Source organism: Stegodyphus dumicola, chromosome 9, assembly GCF_044657685.1.
Source record: "Stegodyphus dumicola isolate Sdum_Otavi_A_Nest chromosome 9, ASM4465768v1".
Classification (NCBI taxonomy): Eukaryota; Metazoa; Arthropoda; class Arachnida; order Araneae; family Eresidae; genus Stegodyphus; species Stegodyphus dumicola.
The window spans coordinates 152,583,147-152,598,714 of NC_140776.1; the positions used below are offsets into that span (position 1 = coordinate 152,583,147).

Consider the following 15,568-nt stretch of genomic DNA (forward strand, 5'->3'; position numbering starts at 1 on the left):
GTGGAGGACTGCGTTATTCAAAATTTGATCTTTCTAGGTACCGTTGTTTATTACAGTGCGAGAAATATGGATACATTCATGCATATTCTTTATTATTTAGTTTCTTTAAATATAATGCAGGGGTTTAACCCTTTGCGGCATGGTGGGTCAATATATGTCCCACCTAATTAATATTTATTTTCTCAGTTAGCAATTTCCGTTAGAAATTTTCTAATCTTTTAAAAATAATCTATTTTAGTTATTATTTTTCTCGGTAGATGTTACTACTATACCAGGGCTTAAGTTTATAAGCAAAAAATATTCAAAACAGGATCACAAGAGTGATATCCATGCATCTCGCATTTTTCAATATTTTAAAAATTTTGGTATACAATTTATGATATGTATGATTCCTTTTAATATTCAAAGGTATTTTATTTTCAAAAATCTTAATTGGATTCAATATTTTATAACATTATTTTTGCACTTGAAATAAGTGGGTTAAAAATTGTCACACCACACACTTGAGTTTCCGCTCAATAGATGGCAGCACTCACGATTATTTTTCTTTTCTTTTTTGCATCTACTTTTTTCGTGATTGCGCGCGCTTTTACATCCGTTGTATGCTCTGATGTGCTAAAATGTCTAGAAGAAAATTAACAACTCGGGAAGCTTTGGATCTTTTTGCTGAATTGCCATCCGATTGCGACTCAAATGCTTCAGATATCAGTTCTGATTGAGGTGAAATTGAAATCCAGGAGAGAATAACTGAGGTTGAAGTTATTGCTGAAGAAGAAAGGGAATTATATAATTTGTTTCGATTTTTAAAGACACAGACCCATCTGTGCATGTGGCATTGCAAATATGAATTGAAAGAATCTACCCAAAAATTTAAAAGACAAATTTATGTCAAGAGAATATATAGACTTTTCAGTTAGCAATGATTCAATTTATTGCATAAAATGGAAGGATAAAAGATCTGTTTCTATCCTATCTTGCTTGGAAAAGGCAATTGAAATGAAAGAAATTAATAGAAAAGAACGAGATGGAAAGACAAAAAAGTACTTTTTCCAAACAGCATTATTTCATACAATAAGAATATGGGATATGTCGACTGATTGATCAACTGAAAGGACTATATGAAATAGACCGCAAAAGCAAGAAATTGTGGCACATGATTTTTTTTTTTTTTTTTTTACTTTTTAGATGCGAGTATAATAAACGCATTTATTCTATTTAAGTTTGTTCGCGAATCAGATCATGATGTAAAAATTATGAAAGATTTTCTTCTCTCAGTTATAGAAGGTCTAATGGCACTTGCAGGCAAGAAAGAGCTGAAAAGAAAACTTAAATACCCAGTTCAAATAAAAACTAAAAACCCGTTCGTACAACCAGAAAAGAGACTAAAAAATGCAAGTCACACGCCAAAGAGAACGAGCAGGAGAAGATGTGCATATTGCACGACATCGAAAGAAGAACGACGAACATTTTGGATGTGTGAAACTTGTGAAGTGCCTCTATGCTTACAAAAGAATGAAACAACATGTTTTTTCAAAGTTTCATGAAAAATGACTTTTTTCAATTTTAATCATATATAAATGTTTTTGAATCAAGGGCCAATTTTCATATTTTATTTAGTATCATATGTACGAGTATCAAATTTTAATCTTAAAATAATATTCAAGAAAATATTTTCTTTCGTTCCTAAAATTTAAAAATATTAAATATATATATGCAAAATGTGCATATGCAGAATTTTACAAGTCATGCATATATGCAATAAGTACAATATGCATTTTAGTGTGTTTATAATGAATATTTTAGAATGCATGCTTTATTTTGTTTATTTATTCCACATATGATTTTGTTCCCTGCTATACACCAATATGCTGTGCTAGTTGCATGGTGGAACAAACGGTATCCCACCTTCCCCCATAAAAAATTAAAGCGCAGAAATTTTTTCAAGCCTTAAAGGCACTTAAGTAAGTCCATCTGACTTATTCTAAGGCATTTTTTTAAAGATTAAAATGTATTTTAAATATGCGTGTCGCAAAGGGTTAATATTTGATGGCAACAATTTGAAAAGTGAAACGCCATTTATAGTGAACCAACGCAAAAAGCCAAAACAAAATTAATAACCCTTTGGGCTACTAGCCATCTTACTATCTAGTATTTTACTTTTATTAGGTTCAGAATTAGAAATCACATTTTCAATAATCCGTTGCACAACGTTAGAGACGCTACAAACTAAACTTCAAATTCTTTTTCCTGGATTCAGTTATTTATTTTATAAACTTACCACCACTTCTATTTATTTTAATTTCTGCTCTATTAATAACATCCATACTAATGATAACATCGTTTTGACCGCGTCTGGCATCCAGGGCTAATCTATAAGCTAATTCATCTCGGTTTCCCCAGAAATCTGATACTCATTATCAAGTCCTTCCTTGAAAATAGAACTTGCACCGTTGGAGTTGGAAATGCAACTTCATGTGTCAAAAATATTTACGCAGGTATTCGTCAAGGGTCAATTTTAGGTCCGCTTTTTTACATCATCTATACCAACGATTTCCCTTGCTTTTCCGGGGATACAAATGTTCTCGCAGCTAGCTGCGCTGATGATACAGCGATAGCCACCAAGTCTCTAAACCCAGAGTATGCCTTGTCAAAGGCATACTCTGGGTGAAAATCCCTGCTATTGAGGGGTGGTGCAGTCGCTGGAAAACGTGCATTCAGCTAGAAAAGTCCAAGATTCTACTCATTCGAAATCGCAGACAGAGGAAACGGGCCAGAACTGAGGTTAAACTTTTGGGCAAAATCATCCCTACAGTTGATAAAGCTAATTACCTGGGAGTTACCCTTAACAAGAACTACAATTGGAAGGATCATATGCTTAGAGTAAGCGGAAAAGCACACGGGATCATTTTCAGGCTTTTCCCTCTCCTAAAGAATGACAACCTCACCCTCAGACTGAAAAAGAGGATTTATGAAACTGTAATCCGACCCATTCTCACGTATGCTTCCCCAGCCTGGGCAAACTACAAAGCAAACGAAATTAGCAAACTCCAAGTGCTTCAAAATAAGGTGCTAAGAATCATCACAAAAGCTCCTTACTATGTTCGGAATAGGACTCTCCACTCCGATTTGAAAATAGATACTATTCAGGACTACCTCAGCAGAATAAACAACAACTTTTTTAATAATATTATCAATGTGAATCCCGCTAATTTCACGGACATTCTTATCTACGAAATCCTGGCTGAAGACAAAAACCTCCGCCCATTTGCCGCCCACCTCTTGAGTTCAGAATTCTAAGTTCCAGTTTTCTGGTTTTCAAGCAGCATCGATCGGGGTCAGTTTCTGGGAGGGTGACCTCCCACGTGACTGGCTCCGACGAATGAACAGTTAGTATTCGGGCTATCCTACACAGGTCATCCGAAGTTTCTTTCTCCGGCCCCCTGCTTGGCGGATTCCATCCAAGATGTAGCAGTACACGAGCAAAGTGCTTCTTTTTCTCTCTCCAGTACACTTCTACCTCCACGAGAGAAAAGTTCTTTCAGGTTTCTACTCTGTCAGGCCCCACATGGGATCACATCAGGAACTGGCAAGAGCAGGACTTTAATTTCCTGCTGAAAGCCAGTATAACCGCAAAGTTCCAAAATAACATCGAAATTAATGTCTCAGACTCACAGCTCTTGATCATTCCAAAACGCAAATGGAACGCTCCGATCAAGAAGCAACTTACTTTATTCAACGAAACTGTTGCGGTGGTTTCTCAGGCCAAATATCTCGGTGTTTTATTTAATGACGCCTTACTTGGACACATTATGTTAATAATGTGTGTGGCACTTAAACTCATTAAAATGCTCATACCCAATTATTGGGAAATACTCTTCACTGGGCCTGAACAAGAAGAGACTTATTTACTTACCTCTCCGTTATCAGCCCAGTCATGACTTATGTTTCGCCGGCATGAACAACTATTTCCGATTAGGATCCTAAAAAGGCTTCAAATGGTGCAAAGCAGATACCTTCGCATCATTCATTACAAACGCCCATTTCTATGTACGTAACAAATGTCGTCACGACGAGATTAAGATCGAACTCCTAGCGGAGTTTCTCAGAAAATTCAATGAACTTGCAAAGCGCAAGAATGTAATAGAATGAACCAGTATGAACTTATCCAGCTACCAGATTCTTCAAGAGGACCGCTATCTGCGCCCATTTTAGGCTTTCATGCTGAGTGGTAGCCAAAATGTTCCTACGTAAAGCTTAAATGTGCTATCACACCTGCTCTGTACAAGATCTCAGTTGAATCTCTGTATATAGCATGATTTTGACTTCATCCTCATCACTCATTTTATGCAAAGGGTTGTAAATATTGTGTACACAGTCTTCCAGTTTATGAGAAAAATTTGTATTTTTATGTATTCTATCTTGCTTCCAGAACTCACTTGAGCATTTCTGTCCCTGCATCGCTGCATGAAGCAACCAACTGAAGATAGCCAGTATACAGCTTGCACTTTTGCAAGCTAGTCGCGGCGACAACGGCAAACGCAATGGAACGGAATAACATCGATCTAATTCATCTCTTTCAATGGTATTCGTAAAACATTCTAATAACTCATCTCTGCAATTGCCCAAACCAGACAATATTTAATACGAAACATTTAACGTTGACGAAGCCATCTGTTGATAAACGCATCTTCGAATAGCAGTAACCACTATCAACCAATGCATCATGAGGGCGGCTATTAATGTGAACAATTTTCATTTTTAAATATGTAGAATTAGTCGCAACAGCTATGTTCTACGCAGGAGTTGTTATTTTGTTAGCACATTCAAAAGATTTGTAACCAAAGTGGTTACAGCGAAAGCAGATTTTCTCCCAAAATTTTCTTGAAATTTTCTTAGAATGTATGACCGTTATCTTCACAATTAAAAAAACCTAATTTAAAAATTATGAATAGCCTTCGGTTTTTGTACGATTTTTATTTGTTTCGGGCGAAGTTTGTCACTGTCAATTTTAATTTTAGCATAGATTTTAACTTATCTCGTTGAGATTTACGCATCCATTAAGAAAAAAATTATTAACTGGTGAATCAATTATTTCATTTATAGCATGATTAATCAACACTTTTTCCTAAATGTTAATTTTACTTGAAATTTCCTTCATGTGTTAAGAATATTCTCTACACATACATTTTCATCGTTTTCTGCTCATCAACCGTTGAATGCAAGTCAACAAAATTACCCTCTTCTTTGAACTCACTAATAAATGACGTTTTAAATTAACTCCATGAACGAACAGAAGATTCTCCTTCTGTGAAAAAACTCACCATCTCCCGAGCGGTAAAGTCACTGAACACTGATAGTTCGGTCCGGGGTTCGAATCACGGCGAAAGGTTTGACTGTATGGCCACCTTCGTGGCTTTCCCTTGTAAAATGTGTGCACAAGCCAATTTCCTTTAAAAAGTCCTCCACGAACGGATCCATCTCGTAAAGGGCTTTGCCATAATCAAATAAACCAAACCAAAATTCTGTACAAAATTAGTTTTTGGGTAAGAAGCCTTTTACCCAAAATCAACTCCTGATCGGAAATTTTGAATAACTATAAAGCATCTTCAACCCATTTGTAAATTGAATTAAAAGCACTACCACTATATGAACGTATAGCAGATTCTCTATCATTAAAATTTATAGAATATTTTAGAAATATACTTACAGTCTCTGGCTTTGGTTTTGTTTCAGAGCAATCAGTTTCATTCAAATTTTTTAGATATATTATTTCTGACATTGAGGAGTATTACGTACCATATTCTTTAGGATTTAAATTTTTATGATTCATGAATTTTGATTATTAAGTGGCATAATTTGAGACATTCTTTTATTATTATATCATCCGTGTCATGATTATTTGCATATTCATCAACGATCAAAACATTTAAAAAAATATTTAAGTCATTTAAATTGCAGATTATTCTTTCAACTACTTTTAACTCTGTACCATCATACTTTTAAAACATAACATATTGTTATCGGTTGGTTTAATGTGAAAGAAAAAGTTATGTAATCAATTTTGTTTTTAAGTATACTGCAGTATCGAGTTAATAAAAACCACTATACTGACGTATGTGTTTTCTATCATTACGATCGGCATTATTTTGAAATATTAGTTTATGAACAACTATAACTACATACTTTTATACTACAATTGATTTTCTCAGAAATTTCCTCTTTAGCATTATATGACCTATTCAACTTCCTTGAAAAGGACAGCAATGAAATGTTCTCACGCACATATCACAGCTTCAAAACATCCTTAACCCAAAAGGCGTTTCGCATCCCCGCTGAGACCCCGAAATAATTATAGTAGTACTTGTCATAGTGCCTAGGAAATGTATGTACTTAAAAACAGCATACTTCTTTTTAATATCAAATGCAATATGTTGAAAATAATTACATATATTTAACATTCGGAGAAAGACTAAAATTCAGAAACAAAAATTAAAACACGTTTTAGCCAAAATGCGCCTTTCACCTCCAGACGACCTTTAGTTAATTGAGCCGACATTATGCAAGAATATCGTGTCGCCATTGTAGTGCCAAGCAGCAGATATGCAAAGGCCGTGCATGCAAATTACCACATATACATTGTGCTATAGATATACTATTGCACCTAGTCTTCATAAATAAAACTGCATGAACTTGTATTTTTGTAACTATGAATTGATATTTTATGCTGGAAGATTGCGATTAATTGAAAATAGCTGTTTTTTGTAGTATCAATTTTACAACTAAAATCAAAATTTAACTCAGACTCTTTAAAACGTTCATGCAAATAATAATACATGGGGTACTTTTGCAGGAAACATAAACGTTCCTTTTTGTTCAGTAGAATCTCAAATGTGTGCTCAAGACATATTTATAGTACAAAATCCGAACAATTCAGGAATAATACTTTTTATTCAGTTTTAGCTTAACAACTCAGAATAGATACGATTTAAGTCAAATAAACTATGACAATTTTTTTAATACTGTGAAAAGCCAGTACTATAGTACTTCACAATCGTCCTCTACTATTCACTATACTTGTATCAGCGTTTCTCCCAATGCAAAAAGCAAGTATGATAGTTATGGCGTTACAAAATCGTCTTCGCTTTCAGTTTTATGTCTTCAAGATCACCAAATCTATATTCTTTTGTTGCAAGTTTCAAGTTTGCGAAACCAAAAGTCACATGATACGAGATCTGAACAATAGGACGAGTGCAGAAGTGTAAAAATTTCATATTTTCCACCTACCAAGCATACTGAATAAGCGCGTTATTGTGTTTAAGATCCAATCTTACTTCGCCACATCTTTCTTACATGCATAATTCGGCGCCCTAAACGCTCCAAAATTTCATAATAAAAGGTTTAATAAACAGTCTGGTTCAGTGATATGAACTCTTTATACCAAACCTAGCCTATGGACACTTTACTATGATCGGTAATGTTCACCATACACATCATTATGTTAAAAATTCCAGATAATTTTCGCTCGCTTTAACCAAAGGGCTAATTATGATTTTCCATTCGATTTTTCTATCATCTGCTTCCATGAAAAGCTTTTTTTCTTTCTTTCTTTTTTTTTTTTTTTTTTTTTTTCAGAATCTCTAACTAAACACCATCAACTGCACAACATAGCATGAATATGTTGTGATGTGCTTTGACATGTGCGCTTGCATCTGCGCTAACGTTTCCAACTCTGGAGTTGCAAATCACTTGTTACTTAATTATTGTACTTTGTAAATTCGCTTTCGAAAGATATAAAAGCAAAAGTACTTATTTGTGTATTTTTGAAAGTAATATTTTAATTCCTTTAGTCTTTCTTCTTAACTCATTTAATCTAATTTCGAAGAAACTCTTGTTACATATCATAAGCTGACGCGGATAATTTAAGCCTCTCTTAAGCGTCATAGCATGACTTTCACAATTTTTAATTGTCTTCCATTTCTTCCAAATATTTCCAAATCTCAACATAGCAATAACAGTATATTTTTTATTCATTTTCAGTATGCATCTGTGCCGCTGCATATACAAATGAAATTGAAGAATCAGATGATGATTCGGTCGAAGACATTACAACTCATCAGAAATATAAAAATGCTGTTCTGGACCCAGAGGACTGGATTTATGACAGTGAACAAGTAGATAAACAACGACCGGCTATATCTGGAGACACCATTTTTTTGCCACATGAAAAATACTGCCAGTATTTTTATGCATTTGATGGCACTTCTACTTACATTTTCAAATGTGCTTCCAGGTATAGATTTGATGCTGAAAAATTACAGTGTCTCAAGACAAAGTCAGTTAACTGTGGCAAGCGCAAGAAAAAAGCCGGTGAGTGAATAATTTTCTAATAATCCCAATACTATTCATAAATAGCCTCATTTATAACTGTATTGAACCAATCATGCTCCCTAATACGAGTATTACCCACCAACTGTTGAAATGAGTTTCAAATGCATTTTTAATCATTTTATAAAGAAGCAATTAATTACGGGCATTGGTTTGATAAGTTGACGATTTAAGGTAAATTATGTAATGCTTATCTTCCGAAGAAGAATGTCTTGATGGAGTACTACCTAAGAAATATTAGCTTAAGTTATACGCAAGGAACTCTGTGAATGTCTTACGTAACTAACCCTCTCAATCTTTGAGAACAAAATATGAGGAACGTAATCAGGTTTTGTTTTGTTTTTGTTGCTTTGCAAAATGCAGTAATTTTTAATATTCTACCTGAAGGAATTTACTCCTGAAGAAGAGATCTGTATCTTAAAAGTCTTCGAAACCCATAAAGGTATTCCAAAAAATAGTTTTCCTTTATTTTTAACTTTTATTTGTTGGCTGATTTTAAATTTTAGAGTGGTATTTCTCTCTTACACTTTGTGTGTATGCTTTCTTTGTTTACATTTAATATTTTTTACTATGGCTTTTTAGGACTTCGGAGTTATCAGGCGATAAGACTAATAATTCTGCATCTGAATGGTTTTGCCTTTTCTTACTTGTATAGCTAAAATTAGACGTTGTTTCATGATTTCATTTCAGACATGTGTCAACAGCTGTATTCTGTAATGAGGAAGTATAGTTACTTATTATCAATGATAAATAAATATATAAATATAAAAATAAAATAATGCATTAAACAACAATAAAATGAATAAACGCTGAAATAAAACTAGAACTGCTTCTCCTATATACAGTACCCGCTGCTTACTAAACTCACTTGGTAATAAACTCAGCAGCTTATTATGTTCAAATTTCCAGGAAACAAAACAAATACATACTAACCAATAGTTAAAATGCAATGACAAAAGACTGATTGTTCAGCGCCAAAATATTCTACTTCTACCTGTCAAAGCTTTTTGTGTTTCTTCCGTTTAACGTACAGTGGATTCTGGCTTCTTCATTCAGGTGTAATGCTTCAATAAAGCGGGTTTGTCAGAAAGTTTCCTATACCACCCAAGTCCCTGTATTTGTGAGACATTGTGTCCGGAAGTCTTTGTTCTCAGTATGTTAGAAATTCAGTTTAAAGTATTTCTTCCTCTCACTAGATGGCGTAGAGGTTCCAACAAGACCTTTTCAGTTAGCCCTTGTCAATGCGAATAGATAATGAAGATTTTATTTCCTTGCAAAAGTTATAATAGTAAATTCTGACACTGTTTATCAGCAGCAGCTGATTGATTTCATACGTTTACTGGAGTTCACCACCAGGATATATTGTTCTAAAAAACTATCGAATGAAGTTGTGGTTATCGTGTCCGTATGTAAAATGCTGTTAAGCTTTCGAGCTGGTTGGATGTCATCGCTTCTATCATCTTGAATCTTGGTAAGCATTACTTTCGATTTCATGTTAGGCATACCTCGTTGCTTGAAATACCAGTTAGGATAGCTCGAATCACCGAACATGGAACTTGATTGGAATACTCTTCTCGTTAACTGAGAAGACTGAAAATTGTTTAGCGTAAGCTGACACCATCGAAGAACTGAATTTCTTAATCGCACAACTGAGTTTGTTTCTTGATTCACACCAAAAGAGAGTTAACATTGTCACCTCAGAAATTGAGCACAATATTCAGTACTTTATCTCATTAATAGCTACCAAATCCGAAAACATCGACCCTACTAGCCAGGCAATCACCAGAATTCAGGAAGGATTAGGGCTACAGCCCGCACTTTCATCTGTACGCCAACAGCAAAATTCTCAACGCAAATTCTAATGAAGGTTGGCAGATTCCTAAGAAAATGCATAAACGCACGCTTAGTGAAGACAGCACTTCATCACAAATCTCCATGAAAAATAAATTCTCAGCGCTATCGGAAAAGGAAGACATGGAAACAGCAGACCAACCAAAGCCACAAGATAATAATCAAAACGATACAGGATTTAAAAAAACCCAAGAAAATAGCTAATAAATTTCTCCCCATTATACTATCTGATGTTCAGAATTGGAAGCCATTGCAGGACACGCTCTTAGAGCTCGTCACAAAAATGGACGGTACCATGAAGGCTGGAGATATCAACATTAAAGTTTTCACAATAGATAACTATGGAAAGATCACTGCTTACCTTACCTTACCGACCACGCCATTTCTTACCACGCGTTTCCATTGCCGAAGGATAAGCTCATTCGGGCTGTAATTAAGAAATGACATAAACACACACATGGTGGGAGAAGGCAAATGAAATTACAGTCTGTCAGCTCAACAGAGTGGGGCTTGGAGCCACTTGGAGATCATTTTAACTCAGCGTGGTTCTAAGGTACCACTTAAACAAGTATCCAGAATAATTCAACACAAGTACAGAAAAATTCTTAAAGTCCTTCTATATATTGACAAACTGCGTGATTTCCTTAGATAGCGCACCTGAATTAGAAGAATTTACCTCAAAGTCAACAGAAATTATAGCTGAAGCTAAGCTGGACTTGAGATTATGGCAATTCGGTCCTGTTGAAGAAATAGGAAAGTTGTCATTAAAGAATAAAAGTTATTTAAATGAGATTTTAAACTTCAGTTTCAGATAAGGGTAAAAAAAGATGGTGTGTTTAATGATTTGTAATAAATTTGAGATAGGAACAGAAAATCATAATACACAATAGATCTTATCTATAACTCAAGGCATTTACAACCCCAACGGTTTTCTTGTCCAAAAGTTGTTGCCAGTCAAACTAATGATTCAGGAGTCATAATAAGACTTTCCGCTTCCAGAGAAGATTCAAAAATACTTTCAGAAATGGTCCAATGAACAGAAGATCCGCTTCTGCTTCATTCCAGTACAAGCATGTAGAATAAAGCCATTTGGCCCATATATTATTTTAACAGCCTCAAATTACGTTATTGCGCTGTAGTATTCACGAAATAGCAACTACATACTTGTTTTTTCTGTGATGTGTACATCAAAATATAAATTATCGGTAAAAATAAAAGGAGTGCTTCGTCTAAAACAAGATCTTTTTTTAGCTAAGAAACCATTACAAGTTAATGAGCAGTCCCTGACAACACAACAAGTTAATGAAGTTTTACTTACTTCTTTAACAAAATTAGAATTATAAGAGAACCTCGATTTGTCAGTGGATTCTGATACGCTTTAGCAACAGTAATTGATTGATTACATAATGGACATTAGAACGGCAGAATTTCCTTGAGATTAAGAAAAACAATTCTCTAGAAGTATCGTAAACGAGTGAGAATTCTTTCTCCAATACCATTTAATAAGCGGTGATAGTGCAACCTCCATATCGGATTTTTTAAGTTTTCAACCTCAAAATCCTCCGCCTAAGAGAGATATATCATGTTCATAGAGAGTTATAAAAAAGTTTATGAAATGCTCCTAAGCATTTAAGAACCTTTGAATGGAAAGGAAATGGTAACTGTAGACTGAAGAAAAGGAACGGAAAGCGTTGGTAATACTCGTAATCATGAAGGGGAAAATCGACTAAACAGACAAATGGTAATCGTTCTGCTGACTAGAAATGTAAATTTTTAAAATTTGAATAACTTACTGGAAGATGCAATTTTTTTTTTAATTTGTTGCAGGCTGAACTTGTCGAAAGCGAAAAGATATAAGCCTGAAAGGAAACGAAAAAGTTTTAAAAGATTTTAGTGTCTTTTTTAATTGCAGCCCAAGAAAAGCTATATTTAAACTCCTAAACAACATTGTGCAATTTTCATAAATAAGGAATTATAATACAAGGAATGAAGAACTAATAAAAATGCATGCTTTTCTACAATGGTTTCGAGCTATAAAGCTAAAAAATTTTTCAATTTCTAGAGCTTTTTTCACTAATTCGCTAAATCCTATTAGAGAATTTTTATATTAACTGACATATGGCTTACAAGTTCGAGAAAGAGAATTCCAATCTTATTTATCACAAATTCCGCTGTGAGAAGAAAGAAACGTACCATCATGCATCTGAATAAAAGACATTTTACTTAAGCTCCTAAATGATTTCAAGCCACTCGAAATTTATAATACAGACGAAATTAACTGCTTCACAAAACACTGCCAGAACTAACATTAATAGTTAAAAATGAAACAGCAGTTGGTTTAGAAAATTGAAAGAATAGGTTCTGTTATATTAACTTGCAATATGGACCAACTATTACGAGGACAGCACAAAAGCAGAAAGCCTCGACGTTTGAAAGAAATCAAGAATTAACTTCTAACTTAGCGTAACAGTAAGACCTTACAGGTAACAATTACTATTTGTATTTTTGAAATGGGGCAGCAAAGTGAAAAAAGAAAAAACAACGTTATAAGGTATTTCTTTTGCCTTCGTAGTGTAGTGGTCAACACGCTCAGCGCGTATTTCAGAGGCCCGTGGTTCGAGTCCCGGCAAGGGCATTGCTCATTTTTCCCATCTTCTGCTTCCAAAAAGTATCTAATGTCTCAACAGTAGTGCCTGAACTAAAAGGGCGGTGAATGATGATTCTCCACTCCTAGGATTTGGCGACTGGGTCCCCTAATCCCTAGTCGCCCTTTTAAAGGGGCATGCCTACGTAGTGCAGTGGTCAGCACGCTCGGCGCGTATTCAAAAGACCCATGGTTCGAGTCCCGACGAGGGCATAGCTCATTTTTCCCATCTCCTGCCTTGAAAAAATACCTAATGTCTTTGCAACTTTACTAATTCGATAAATGTGCAGCACACACATCGCTTCCTGAAACGCATTGCTGCAAATACAACTTCTAATATGCCATCTTTAATTTTTAGGGTATTATAAAAGCTTTCAAATGCTACTACAGAAAAGATATTCCGTAAATAATGAAGTAAATTTAATTTTGTGAAAATCCAGCACTCTCTATGCTAGGAGCTGTACATATTATAGTCAATGCAGGGGGAGTTAATCTTTTAAAATCAGTTAAAACTGTATTCGAAATTTCTTCTTTTATAAAGAAGAAGCCTCAGAGGAATTGAAAACTATAGATTGAAAACTATTCAGACATCAGTGAGGAAAGTTACGAAGATTCATATTTAAAATACATAAAAACTGACGGCAATATTAAGAAAACGTGTATCAAAAGTGTTAAAAGAAATGCAGAAACTTGTAGTGTAAATGCTACAGAAAAAAAAAAAAAAATGATGACATGCCAATGTCAAACAAAGCTACAAAAAAATATAGTACAAGTCCTAAAGAAAACTCTTGAATTGAAAGGTGCAGATCAAAAATGCTGCCAGCAAGTTTACAAAATTGAAAAAAGAAGTGAAAAACTATTGATAAATTGTTCAAACCAACACAGATGGAACAATTATTTGTAAAAGTTAGAAAATTTCTTTAAGTGCGTGATTATAAAAATATTTTTTTCAAACATAGAAAATGATTTATAAATCGCGTAAATATTTAATTCCAGTATTAATTTTTAATTCTTATTTTAGGTTTAGTTAATGATTTAATTGTTAGTTATTATTTTACTTCAAATTTTAAATATCATATCATTGTTCGAAATGCACATATCGCCGTTTATTTAACTTACCCGCTTAATAAATTGAGATACGTTTGTAACGGAATTGATTTTAATAAACGGCTGTTCTGTAAAATTAAAACTATCATATGACATTTATGTCTTGTCTTGTCTTTTGAATGGTTAGGAGGCAATTAGCAGCCTCTGCTGCTTTAACCACCGCTTTTGAAAAAAATGCCTTTAGGCGTTGGTATATATGATTGCAAAAATGGGCGTGTAACGCCGCGCCTACTAGGCGAAGCTGAAGCAAATACAAAGGTATGTAGAGTGAAAAAGCATCTGGGAGCTGTTCGAGCTGTGACGAAAGATATAACTAGCTGAAAAGTTTGCTTAATAAAGCATTTGAAAAAATAAACATTAAGTAATTTAAATTAAGTATGCTTTTGAAACAGGTTCAGAATGAAATGGATCGTAATTATACTGGTGGGAGTGGCTCAAATGAGGAATAAGTCAACAGTAACATATTTCTGGTGAATTTCAAGAGTTCTCTTACGAGAAATGTTAAAGTCACATAAATTAACAGTATTCACAAACAGTTCACACTGTACAAAGTCCTGGAATAAACACACTTTTTAAGAAACACTTGTAATTTTAAAAGACACAATATTTCAGCATGTCACAGTTTAGAAGGCGGGATGGTGAAACACACATAATTAAGTCAGTTTGTGTGTCCCTAACAAAGTCTTTTTATAGGAACACTAATAAAATATAAAATTCTTGAAAATAATGATATAAAGTAGTAATCCACTGAGCTTTTTTAAGTCCTAAATAAGTTGAAAAAAAAAAAAAAAAAACACAAAAGTCTCTAGTGGGGAAATATTTACAGTATGTACAGCTATTTACAAGTTTCACCACCTTGGATTATGAAAAATGCTGCTAGGACGCTTAGCAGCATTTTCAAGTGTTGGATCATAATTGATTAGTTCCTTAATATGATCATATTGAGACTGTTCAATTTTACTATAAAAGTTGTGGCAGGTTGAAATAATTTGGTCAGCAATTGGTCTGATTTTTAATTCTTTGTGTATTTGCAAATTTCGAACGAACCAAGGAGAATTAACTATTTCTCTTAGAATCTTGTTTTGAAAGACTTGTAACTTGTGTCTGTACGTTTTGAACACTGTAGCCCATATGGGAATTGCGTAAAGTAGTGTCGGTCTAATCAGCATCATGTAAACTCTTTTCTTTAATTGACTGTTTAATTTTGAATCTCTTTTGATGAGAGGGTACAGAGCCATTTTTGCGACTGTAGCTTTCCGTAAGGCATATGCAGTCTGTTCCTTGAAGAGGAGTTGTGAATCGAAAATGACACCCAGGTATTTAGTACTATTGACGACGGGGAGTGGCTGATCTTCTATCTTTATATTTACGTTTACTGGAGTAAATTTTCTATACCTTCTAAAGAGCAGAATTTGACATTTAGTCGGATTGATTTTAAGTTTCCAAGATTTGAGGTAATGTGCGATGATGTTAACTATGACATTTACAGAATGGATTGTCCTTTAGTACAATATTAATAAAAGATGCAATAATAAACATAGCGGTACGGTCGCCAACCAGATGTCTTATCGCTCATCACGT

At 34.2% G+C, this 15,568-nt stretch overlaps 2 protein-coding genes across 3 annotated transcripts in view; one reads left to right on the forward strand and one right to left on the reverse strand.

Moving 5' to 3' along the window:
* The window catches only part of LOC118195520 (nose resistant to fluoxetine protein 6-like), a 152,505-nt gene that overhangs the window by 131,654 nt on the left and 5,283 nt on the right, over positions 1-15,568 (reverse strand). The gene's annotated exons all lie outside the window — the stretch shown is intronic.
* Positions 1-15,568, forward strand: part of LOC118200626 (uncharacterized) — a 165,326-nt gene that overhangs the window by 9,427 nt on the left and 140,331 nt on the right. For both annotated transcript variants that reach the window (XM_085824249.1, XM_085824250.1), the window contains exon 2: positions 8,038-8,367. In XM_085824249.1, the coding sequence (XP_085680375.1) occupies positions 8,038-8,367 (330 nt within the window). The remainder of the gene's footprint in view (positions 1-8,037; positions 8,368-15,568) is intronic.